The sequence below is a fragment of the Scylla paramamosain genome, chromosome 22, assembly GCF_035594125.1.
Source record: "Scylla paramamosain isolate STU-SP2022 chromosome 22, ASM3559412v1, whole genome shotgun sequence".
Classification (NCBI taxonomy): Eukaryota; Metazoa; Arthropoda; class Malacostraca; order Decapoda; family Portunidae; genus Scylla; species Scylla paramamosain.
Window position 1 is genome coordinate 20,424,748 of NC_087172.1, and position 12,682 is coordinate 20,437,429.

The following is a 12,682-nucleotide window of genomic DNA, read 5'->3' on the forward strand; positions in this document are numbered from 1 at the left end:
CCTTCTGCTCACAGGCTGAAAGGAATACTAATCGCACCTATGACATTCTAAATAGTTGGGTTCTTCCGGAGTGTGCTTGATGAAATGAGCCTCTGAGCCTTGGGGAGTGAAAGCTGAGCAGGGAATGGGCGTAAAATCGTACCTGGGAGTGTTCAGGGCCTTGGTTCAGGGACGGCAAGGATGAGAAAGAAGTTAGCCTCCAGATTGAAGTGTGTTCTTACCTAATTAAATCTTTACAGGAGTGAGTCAAGCTTGTGTTCTTTCTTTATGCCCCTCTTTTCTTTCTTCTTTGTTGTTGTTATTATTATTATTGTTGTTGTTGTTGTTGTTGTTTGAAACTAGTAATGTTTTTTTTTATTGGCAAACACTCAAGACTTTTTTTTTGTAAATAATGTATTCCTTTATGTTGCCTTGTTTGGAATGTTTCTTCTTCTTCTTCTTCTTCTTCTTCTTCTTCTTCTTCTTCTTCTTCTTCTTCTTCTTCTTCTTCTTCTTTTTCTTCTTCTTCTTCTTCCTTTTGAAACTTGTAATGTTTTTGGCACACATATATAACATTTTAAGCTAATATGTTGCCTTGTTTCGACTCTTTTTTCTTGTCTCTCTTCGTATAATCTCTTGCTGTATCCTCTTCATGAGCGTGAAGAGGTGCAGAAGTGGCACTGAGCACAGGCGGTTACCACGTGCAGGAAGATCAATATTAGCGAGCGAGTGTAGGCCATTTATGCGCACCTGCTGTCTGTCTGCGGGACCCTGTGACCTCTGTGTTGTGACGCTTTAATCAAACAGTCGATCATCCTCCATTACCTTATGTGATGCCGGTGAGGAAGAGTCGCGCGCGCGCGCGTGTGTACGTGCTTCTGTGTGTGTGTGTGTGTGTGTGTGTGTGTGTGTGTGTGTGTGTGTGTTATCTATTTTTTTTTCTCTCAACTTGAGTGATTGATGAATGAAATAGATTCGGTAATAGGATGTTAAAAGACGACCAGACGAAGTTATGGATGAGGGTGATCGGCAGATATAGGAAGGTATGTTTTATAACATTATACGAACTTCTACGTGTAGGCCTGGCGGTTTCCTGAAGCTTCCTTTATTTTCTTATGTTTTTTTCTTAATATCTTCATTTCGCAACATACTACAGAGGTGTGTGAGGTTATCGCAGTTCCCACACAACTACGAGCACACTTCTGACTCAGCATGACTTAGAACTATATTCTGAAGCGCTTTGCCTTCTCACCACGAATGTTTTCAAAGGTTTTCAAGGTTTTTTTTCTGTTAATAATGTAGATATCTTGTCAATCTCTCACTAAAACCATGAACAAAAAAAAAAAAAAAAAAACTTGGAAAACCCGTGTAACTTCAACCAGATTAGAGCCTTTTGAAAGCAGTAGGGGGTGCGGCGCAGAAATATTTCAAAATAATGCCACTGGTGCCATTGTCAGTTTGTTGAAACCATACGTTTCATGCCATGTGGTCAGTATTTTGATATGAGATAGCTATGTGGGAACCTTCCTACAAACAATATCCTTGTGTATGGAGTCTACGCATTCGTTCTTTGACTATATCATAGAAAAATAAATAAATAAAATAATGAATGAATACGAAATATATAAATAAACAAATAAACAAAGAAGGAAGGAAAAAAAGTAAAGGGATGTAAAATGTATATCTGTACGTTCGTATTTAGATTTCCTTTCTTCACACAAAGACCAAATCCAGTATTTCATCTCAACATTCATACTCGTGTGATAAATATTACTACATATCAAGGAGTGTAGTACAACAAATCCCGTATAAACTATCAAAAACATGGTAAATTCTGCGTGAGATGAGAACTTTGAGAGGCATGGAGGCTGGAAGCTGGAGGGCCGGTCACAGCATACGTCTGCCTCAGCTGTGCAAACCCTGGGCCTCCCTTCAACGGCCGCCCTCCACAGGAAATAACAGCACGTAGAATGGCAGAAAAAGGCCGGGAATTTCCGATTGAACGATAACGAACAGGGGGGGGGGAGAGAGAGAGAGAGAGAGAGAGAGAGAGAGAGAGAGAGAGAGAGAGAGAGAGAGAGAGAATCGTATAAACGGAAAGAAATCTCACCTATACTAGTAAAACTGCATTCCGTTAGTCGGGTGTGTGAGTGGATCACACAACTAATTCCTGTCTCCTTTTCCCGTAACTCCTACTTTCCTTCCTCTCAACTCTAACCTCCTCTTCTTAGCACGAACCTCATTTTCCTTAACTTCAATCTTCCTATCCTTAACTCCACCTCCGTCTTCTTAACACCAACCTTCTTCCTCTTCTATCTATATTTATAGAAAAGATGGGTGAAGGAAGAATAATATGAGTCTTAATAATTATCACAATTCACAACATCCTTCATGAATTCAGTCTCCTTTTTCTTACCTCCAACCCCCGTTCTTAATTAACGGTCCAACTTCCTTCTTAACTTACAGTAACTTTCCTCCTTCACCCCCACTTTCCATTTCTTACCTACCAACTCCCACCTCCTCTCCTATACTTTCATCTCGTCTTCCATTTCCCAGCTCTCACCGCAGAAGCTGAAATTCTAGTCCGATTCATTCAATTGTTTAATAATTTTGTGTCTCTTCATCGTGTCAGCTAATTACCTAGATTTCTTCTTTCATCATGGCAAGAAAGAGGTTTGCTAGACAGATGACAGTGATCGTTTTATTGAATTTGATTAGCACCCGTCTTTTTTTTTTTTCCATCGTTGTCAATAGTTAGTATACATACACTTATCCCTTTCAATAACGTTTAAATATAATGCTTAATAAACCCAGCCACAACTGAAGAATCTGTAAACTTAGTAACTATGATAATATATATCAAGCCTAATAAGGAAACCTGTCTATCAGTAAGCATAATGTCACCACGATAAGATTGTCAGGGTGACGACAGACACGTGACAATTCTTTAGCAAGTTAGCAAGTTCCCACTGATTTTGAGATGAAGTTAACCCATGTAGAAACCAAGCAACAAATGGAAAAACACGGGGAAAGCGGGGAAGTGGAAAAGAAAACAGGAGGAAAAAGAGATAGTGGGAAAAGAGGAGCGGAGCGCGCAGCGAGGTGTAAGAGGAACCTAATCTCATCTCCCCTCCCTTCCCTTCTCTCTCTTGCCAGTCAGTTTACGGGGGGACTGTGGGTGGGTCAGGGAAAGTATACTCAGCGCTGTGTCACGTGATTCACCTTTCCAGAGAGAGAGAGAGAGAGAGAGAGAGAGAGAGAGAGACTTCCTTTGTGTGACTCCCCTTGCAAGCACAGTAACGGGTCAAAAGGGACGGGCGTGCGTATTAACAAATAGATAAAACTTCACATCTTTCAATTTCCCCCAGACCGTCAGGAGCTGGATGTAGTAGTATAGATATGATAATGTAATATAACGTTCACTCTCATTTCAAATTCAATACTGGCAACAGAATTATGTTGTATTGTGTATTCTCAGCAAGTCCACAAACATTATTGTCTTAAACTTTCTTTTTTGTTGCGTATTGTAGAGTGTGATATTACAGTTGGGAAGTTATAGTACCTAAGGCCATTAAATTGAAATATATGTTAATTCTGCACCGTTCTGTCTGTATTTACATCTGTCTATAAATGTGAGAGTGTGTGTGTGTGTGTGTTTCAGCAGGAAAATTGTGAGGTCCGACATTATGTGCATTACTGTTTATATTCATTATTGTGTCATATACGTATGTCGGTTTTCGAGATGTGATCTGGGAAAGTGAAAGTCAGTGATTAGGTCTTTGTTCTTGTATTTCAGTACTGAATTAATTTCTCGTCGTTGTTGTGTTGATAGTTATCATTATTCTTATTATGATGACGTTATTGATAATTATTATGGCTGGTTCCTCCTAGCTGATGTTACTGAAACTTGTGGTGACATGTGAGCCCAATCACTGCTACCTTTGGTGTGACTGATATTAATATGAAGTTCATACGTATTGCGGAAACCGACTTCAGGGCCTCTTCACTAATTAAAAGCTATCATTTTGCCTTGTCATATCTAATCCCAATTAAGGAAAGCACTGTGAAAGTTGTCTCAGCATGATGAGTGTGTGAAGAGCATCATACGCATGTCAAAGCGGCTAAGTGCGTAGTAGGCGGCGTGGGTTATGTATGCCGAACGTGGGAGGGCAAGAAGAGAACTTCAGAGAAAGGCTCGGGCATGCCGTCTTCGCACAAAGCTGCAGCTCCTCGGAAATGGGCCGCGGAGGAATGGATCACGAGGAAGTGTGTAAACTCAGAGAGGACAAAGGGTGGAAGTGGCCTCGCTCGACAAGGGAGGGGAGGTGCAAAATAGAAAGGGAGAGAGGAGGCGGGGAGCGAAGCAGCGGCGGCGGGAACTGAAAGGGGTGCATCAGTTGCAAGTTGCATAAACAAAAGGCAGTCTTGGTGCTGTGAACATGGATCCTGAACTTATCTTCAGCATAGAGTATAATGCATAGTGTCTCATGATTGATTAGACTGCTTATAGTCAACAGGAGATCATATATGAATAATTATTCACTGTATTCGACTCTTGGTTACACACACACACACACACACACACACCACACACACACAAACGAGGAGACAGAGCGCCACACCCTCACCAGCCCTGCCAACCCCTTACATAACACACTTTCATCCCGCCGGACTTTCCCAAGGAGATTTTGATCATTTATTTATTTTTTTCTTTGTATGGGTACGTCACATACACCTGAAGCAGTATACTGTCAATGCTGACTCAGCATCAATATTCACGGCATTGCTATATATACGAGGTAACTCCATCCGGTCGGGTTCTGGCATCATGCACACAGACAGACACTGACGGTAGGCGAGGCAGGGGTCAACGTTATTCTACGCGGCGGTACTTTCTTTTCTCCTTCCCTTACTCATATAGGCCCGAAGACATCGCCATCATGTATTCCTGTGATGCAGGGTGTCCACGTGGGTGTGAGCATGTGTCTGATCAGCATTCACAATAACAGTACACCATCGACAGGACTGTTAATGTCTATTCCAGAGTCTATCTTTTCTCCTATAAAAGAAATAACACGTAGAAAGTTATATGTATATTATATTATTGTTTTAAAATATCTTTTCAACATATGACTGATGTACGGTGTAGACTACCCCGGCTTACTGAAAGTGTTTACAACATAAGGAAAAAACTCCGTAGTGGGAAGCACTCAGAACGACGTCATCCCGCCACGTCCTCAGTTTCCGATGAAAGGATCCCAGAGTATGTAAGAGACAGGAACTGCAGAGAGCAATACCATGGGAGAAGGCGTAGAGGGAAGGGGGGGGGGCTGAAAGAGAGAAGACAGAGAAGGGAGGGAAGTAGCTGGGCAATAGACGTGCGCAGTATAAAAATATTCAGTATCCCGTCTAACAGGTGCATAAATTATTGGCAAGGGTAGTAGCTTTGGATCTTCATCTTGGGTCTTTTAATACGAATGAACTTGATTCAATCACTCATAACCCATAGCCTCCCTTTTTCTGGATAAACAGGTGAGGCATGCGCCGGATGGAGTCATATTCCAGTGTTTTATTGCAACATTTTCCTCGCCGCTCAGTCCCGACAGTTGCAAGCTACTCTTTTCTATGTATTCTTTCCCAGTGAAGAACCAGTCATTGTGGCCAATGACATGGACTCCATGACTTAAACCTAGCCAGAGTACATTTATGCCATAATCCTGTCTGGGAAGACCAGGAAGTAAAGGTTTCTTTCCTGCACGCCACGCCGCGGAACATTGTAGAAAATCTCGGAGCAACACCTCCGAGTGACTCCACCCACTTTACGTCAGCCGGGTGACGTCATATCTATATCACGTTTTCTGCTCTGCTCACGGGTTTTAGGGACGACTAGGGCTATTTTCCGGGTTTTATCGAGTGATGTTGAAGCCTTCCCCTAAGTCGATATTTTATGGATCACACTTGTGAGCACAGCCACGCCTTTCTGGGCCTGATGGGTAACCTCCACCGGTCCTTGTTGCTTGATTCTCGGCTGCCTGCTCCATTGGTGTAACTCTTTAGGTGGAAATTCCTCTATAACTATTTCGTCATCCTCATTTGAAATGTTCATTTAATTAACGAAACAATGTGCATTACAAAAAAAATGAAAAGCAGGGTGATGCAACGCGCTATTGTTCTGTTCAAGGTTAACTATAATTGCGCATTTCGTTCAGTTTTAAGCTATAGAACGCTAAAATATTACCAGAAGTCATTAAGCGTTTAGAACCAATATAAATCCCATATGTAAATGCAATGATTCTTTTTCCTTCTTCTGAATGACATTGTTTTAAAAATTGGCGCGGGGATGAAGAAAACGTAGGGGTTTGTAAGCTGAACGCCGAGTGGCTGGCAGCTCGTGACGTTGGCCAATGGCGGCCGTTGATTTACCGCGGGAAGAGAGGACATGCTGATGATGTTTCCCAAGGTACAAAGAAACGGGCTAAAACTATGTCAAACCAATGAATTTAGACCTATGTCAAACCCTACACGACCTTTGCCACAATAGAAATACCCCAGTAATCTCTAAACAGCCTAAAAACCCGCGAATTACCGGGAAACGAGGGTCCAAATATGAAGGCCTCGTCTGCACTATCCGGTTTGTACCAGTTTTAAACCGAAATTTTCATGGCGAATTGAACTCCTCTCAGCCCCACAGGCCCCATTTATCCCTATTTCCAGGGGGTCTATACGGTATTGGCCAGGTGAGGAAGGCGAGGCAAGGAATAGAAAGGCACGTGGATGTCCCGGAGGAGAGGAATAGCGGGAAGCAGAGGACTTAGAGCAGAAGGTAAGACGCGTGTGGCAGGAATGTTGTGGTAGGGAGTGTGGTGCAGCCTCTATTCCACCACATTACTCCTCCACTGCGCTCCATTCACCCCGCGTGCTTCACCTGTGATAGTGCCCTGGGTCTACCTGTCCGTGTGTTGTCCGTGTGTCCTGCAAGAGTGTATGAGAGAGCTGGAAAATCAGGAATACTAGTGTGTGATGACTGTGGTGAATGTGGTGGTGGTGAGCAGTAAGGAAATAGCAGTGCACGTGAAGGTTTTGTAAGCCACTCCTGTTCCTCCATCAAGCAGTGCCTTCCATCACCTCTACGTCATCACCAGCATGGTAAAAAGTGCTCTTAGTTCATTTCAAATACTAGTTTTAACCCATATTTGCTATACATACATGGATGTACAGGAAAAAAATGGCATGTGTGCGTATGTGACTTACCTGTGACTGTGAATAATTATCTATCTGGTTCTCCTATAAGCTTCCATTCTTAACCCAGGCCTATGAAATGGCAATTTGTGTGGAAAAAATAAGAAAATGCAAAGTAAATGCGTAGTATTTGCTTTTTCCGTGATGAGTCAGTGAGGGATGAGGTGGCTGCCCTCTACGAAATTTTACCTCCGTGCTTTCCAGTGCATCCTGTGCAACCTTCCTGCTTCCTAGTGCCTGTGTATGGGAGATGTGCTGTGGTGTCTGGAATGTATAGTGATCGTAGTTTGTGCAGAAAGAAGGAAAGTTAGTGTGACTCCTAGACCCCATACCTCCCAGCTACTCCTAGGGTCACCTATTACTTTCCTTTATTATGTGGTTCTGCTGCCTGTGGTGTGTGATGTGAAATGATGAATATTTCGTGTTGAGAGGAAAAAAAATGAGTCACCTAGACCCTTATAGGTAATATTTTTCCTGGAGTAAGGAGCGGCGCCATACGACCGCGATGTTGCGACGCCTTAATTTTAAATCAATTAATCAATCATTCTTGAGTTGTGTGGTTTTGGTGCCTATGGTGTTTGGTGTACAGTGGTGAATGGATAGTGAAGTGACGAATGGTGATGGAAAAATGAGTCACCTAGACCCCATACTTCCCAGACACCCTTAGGGGCCATCCATTATCTAATGGATCGTGGAGTTCCGGTGTGTGTGTTTGTGTGTGTGTGTGTGTGTGTATATGCAGTGATGCCTACAGCCTACAGTGGTGAATGTATGCTGCAGAAAGGAAAGAAAGAGACATGACTATACCCTATACCTAACACCCTTAAGGACCATCCATACTTTTTTGGGTATAGAATTATTTGTGGTGCTTATAGTGTGTGTATATGTGTGCGTGATATGCAGCAGAGGACTTTCTGTGCAGAAAAGAAAAGAAAGTATTTACTGTGATATGTGGTGTAACCCCAGTATGAAACCACACCCTTAGATGCTGTCCATTGTTTTCCTGGTGTATGAGGTTCTAGTGACTAGCGTGTGTGTGGGTGATGTGCAGTGATGGATGGAATATATATATATATATATATATATATATAGGGTGAATGAAATGTATTGAAAAGAAGTATGAGGCACTTGCATTCCTAAATCTCCCAGACACTAGGGACTTGAACTATGTTTCCGAGAACAGAATATCTTTTGATGCTTAAAGTGCTAGTGCCTGCAGTGTGTGTGGTGTGCTGTGGTGAGTGTTTCATGCAGAAAAAAGAATGTCTGAGGTGCTGAGACCCCATACTTCCCTGACACCCTTAGAGGCTGTCAGGGATTTTTGAGGAATACCATTGCACTGGTGAGCTGTGTGAAGAAAAAAATGTGCATGTTTGCTGCTTTATTGGTGCTTCTTCATTGGTGAGACACTAAATGGCAACATAACCTAAGTGTTGCTAAGTGAATGGTTAGTCATCATATCAGTATAGCCTCACTAAACACAAGGTTTACTTAGGTTATTATACTTCACATTACAAGTGACAATCTCCAATCCAATATGGATGATTTATGAAGCATATTGAGGGCCAAATAATACATTCTCATATAGGTCAAGATACCTGAAATTACATTAGTTATAACTAAAAGATGTGTGGCAACCTGGTCGTAAAAGGGATTCAACAAGGAAGATATGAGTAAGGTTTGTACAGGAAATGAGCTGGTTAGGACTAGTAGCAATGAATTCATGTCAAATTGATGTAGTGGCTAGATCAAATAAGGAATTAGGCACTGAATGGTTCACAGATAGATATTGCATGAGTGAAATAGTTTTGCAGCTGAATATAATTGAAAGCATCAAGAGTATGTATGTATAGGTGTTATTTCAGCATGGTTAGTTTAATATTCTGCAAGCATGACTTTTGTGCTCCTTTAAATAGTTATGTGAACACGAGTTGATGTTATGCCCTTGATAGACATTGCCTGACTAGTAGACTTTCTCTGAGGCAGTGTTACATATCATTAGAGTGGTTTTTGTAAGTGTACATGTGTTGTTTCTCATTTATTTGAACTGACTGTGATGAAACTCACAAGAGCAATATTATTTTTACTATTTGTGAAATCAGATTACAGTCTTAGTTTGAGAATAAAGATGCAGTAATGTGAAATATCCTAATCCTGGAAGCCTCATTCATATGAACTCACTCCCCATAAGACTCAGTAAGTAGGATAGGTTAGATGATGGACAGTGAAAGAGGTATGTAAAATATCAAGTCTATAGCATTCTTCTTGCCTCATTATTTCCTACACTGAGTAAGACTCCTAAGAGACTTGCGTAACTGTCATTGCAGCACATCCTCTCTTGCTGTGGCATTGTGTTGTGAGGTGTGGTAGGGACCATGCTTCTTTGAAATCCTCTTCTTTATGTGGTAGCATCTTATGTCAATAACAAATTAGTAGCAATGGGTATGTAGGGGAGATTTAGGATGAAAATTAGGAATTCTTTGAGACCTGGTGATTGTTATGGTCTTGATGTCTCAGGTGCTGCTTTCTAGTGAGGGGCTTGATCCCTTGACCTTGCAGAGGCCTTTCATACCTAAAAATTTACCCTGCCTTCAGATTGAATTCTCACTAACAATGTCGGTATTAATAGTGGTTGTATATGAAAAACAAAAACCTTTACCACAAATTTAATTATCTCTGCATTGTTGAAATTAATTTTTGGTCTGTGCTGCTTTTTAATTCCTCATTTAAACATATAATATATGTATTTGCTATTGTGATGCATTATTTCATTGTTGTCTAATAAGACTTCTTTCTTTTCTTTTGCAGATTGAAAAGATGAGTCTGACTGTTGAAGCATCAAAACTTTTAGACTTCAACCAAAAATTGGACATACCTCTTCTTGACAATGTCATAGGTTTTATGTACAATGGGATTGGAGAACAGGTACGGTTCCTTTATTAGTTTGTTTTGTAGGTTCTGCAGTAATATTGTTAATTTTGGTATTATATTAAATAAAAAGAATGGAAGAATGGTGTGCCTTAAAGTTTTGGAGTTAATAATGTTATATGAGAACTTCAGCATTTACTTGTGACCTCAAAACTACTAAAGGAATGAGAGATTAATTGTATGGGCTATAGAGTTTTCCATGTGAAAGAATGGTTGAGAATGTGTCTTGAAAATGTTCTGTATTGATAATGTAGCCTTGAACTGTCTCCCTCCCACCTGTAGCAACGTATTGCCCAGGAGGTCCTCACCACACTCAAAGAGCACCCAGATGCGTGGACAAGAGTGGACGCCATCCTTGAGTACTCACAGAACCAACAGACCAAATACTATGCACTACAGATCCTGGAACAGGTGATCAACACTAAATGGAAGGTGTTGCCTCGAGATCAGTGTGAAGGTTAGTTTGCTTGTACCATTCACAATATGACAAAGCTTTTGTAGGGAATGGCTATAACAAAGCTTTTATAAGGAATAGCTCCTCCACTATTGTGTAACATCATACTAAATGCAGTATAACTAATGTTATCTTTTTTCCTTACAGGAATCAAGAAATACATAGTCAATGTTATTATTAAATTGTCCAGCACCCCAGAATCTCTTGAAAGAGAAAAAGTATATTTGAATAAATTGAACATGATTCTTGTACAGGTAAGTATTATATTCTTTCTGTTGTATAATTCTGAAATATCTTACTTTATCTTAAAAGTTCTTTGAAAATATCCCACATTTGCACAGCCTGGCTTTACATTTATGGTCACATAATTTAACCTGAGTTGACTATATCAAATAAATGTGTGTGAATGAACTACGTGGACATATATCTATGTTATTGATAGAGATATAATCATAGTCATCTTTTACAAATAGATCCTCAAGAGAGAATGGCCTAAGAATTGGCAGTCATTCATCCCAGACATAGTTGGGGCAAGCAAGACCAATGAGTCTATGTGCCAGAACAACATGGTCATCCTCAAGTTGCTCTCAGAGGAGGTATTTGACTTCTCTACAGGCCAGATGACCCAGACCAAGGCCAAACACCTCAAAGACACCATGTGTTCACAGTTCCAGCAGGTTTTCCTCCTCTGTATATTTGTCATGGTGAGTATGGTATGACCTTGTTACTGAGTCTAATAATTTGGATTTGTAACTTTAGTATTTTTTTTTTTTTTTTTTTTAGGATTATTTGGAATTGTAGGGAAAAGGATATGACAAGTGATTTAAATTTTAGGTAGTAAAATTTATTGAATTATTTGCTGAACCTCATTGGTGTGTAATTAATTTTCACAGAGTGATCATGACTTCATATTACCCAGTGATAATAGGTAAAGTTGGTGTTATCCCCTTCGTCATAAGGAACAGGAAAGGGTAGGATGATATGTTTTACAATAATCTTCATCATTTCAGGAAAACTCTCAAAACCCAACACTCGTCAGTGCCACACTAGAAACCCTGTTAAGATTTCTCAACTGGATTCCTCTTGGGTACATCTTTGAAACCAAATTGATCAGCACACTTATCTATAAGGTAAGTCCTTACATTTGTTAAACATCTGTTATCATCATTACCACTTGATGTGCCTTTCATATATTCAATCTGCTTTGTTGCTGTGTATTCAATAAGTGTAATGCAGAATTATGAAGCTTCACTGTTATAATGTAATCCTTTTTTTCCTTTGACAACTATATAATATTCAGAGGTAATTATTCCAAAGCAATGAAACAATTGAATATTCTTAATTTATGATTAATTGAAGCTTGGATAGTACAAATGTATTCTAAGATACATAATTTTGTCTCCCAACAGTTCTTAGGTTTGCCACTTTTCCGTAACGTGACGCTCAAGTGTCTGACAGAGATAGCTGGTGTGGCTGTCCCTTCCTATGATGAGTCATACATCATGATGTTTTCACAGACCATCACACAGCTGCAGGAGGTGAGTCAAATCATTATGGAATTGAATCACTATGCTCCCCACAAATATAACAAAACTGGGGTTACTTGGAAGAGAGTTGTTTCCTGAGTATCATGACTTTATACATTGATTTAATGAGGAGTTTTTATTAATTTACTATTAATGTTTGAAGATGCTGCCACTGGAGACCAACATCAGGGAAGCATATGCCAATGGTCAGGATGCAGAACAGCAGTTTATCCAGAACTTGGCACTGTTTCTCTGCACGTACCTGAAGGAAAGAGGCTCGCTGGTTGAAAAGAAGCAACTCAGTGATGCCTTGATTAAGGTACATGTGGTGATACTCTTCCAAAGATATCTTGATGAATATAAAGGTCAATTTAAAAAAGATATATGAATATATTACTAATTGCACATTGCACCTCAGTTTCTACTTACAGCAAAACTGAAAGTTGCCACCTGATTCCATTTAATTCTTCTTCACATCTTTATTTTTGATGTTTCAGGCATTACAGTACCTGATCCTGATATCTGAAGTGGATGACACAGAGATATTCAAGATCTG

At 40.3% G+C, this 12,682-nt stretch overlaps 1 protein-coding gene across 3 annotated transcripts in view; it reads left to right on the forward strand.

Moving 5' to 3' along the window:
* Positions 1 to 12,682, forward strand: part of LOC135111758 (exportin-1-like) — a 30,431-nt gene that overhangs the window by 3,941 nt on the left and 13,808 nt on the right. Inside the window, exons 1-9 of one of the 3 annotated variants that reach the window (XM_064025463.1) lie at positions 6,379 to 6,802; positions 10,027 to 10,143; positions 10,429 to 10,603; positions 10,748 to 10,854; positions 11,074 to 11,304; positions 11,611 to 11,730; positions 12,010 to 12,138; positions 12,290 to 12,445; positions 12,624 to 12,682. The exon at positions 12,624 to 12,682 is cut by the window's right edge and continues 133 nt beyond it. In XM_064025463.1, the coding sequence (XP_063881533.1) occupies positions 10,036 to 10,143; positions 10,429 to 10,603; positions 10,748 to 10,854; positions 11,074 to 11,304; positions 11,611 to 11,730; positions 12,010 to 12,138; positions 12,290 to 12,445; positions 12,624 to 12,682 (1,085 nt within the window). In that variant the 5' untranslated portion in view covers positions 6,379 to 6,802; positions 10,027 to 10,035. The other 2 variants (XM_064025462.1, XM_064025461.1) reach the window with 2 other exon arrangements.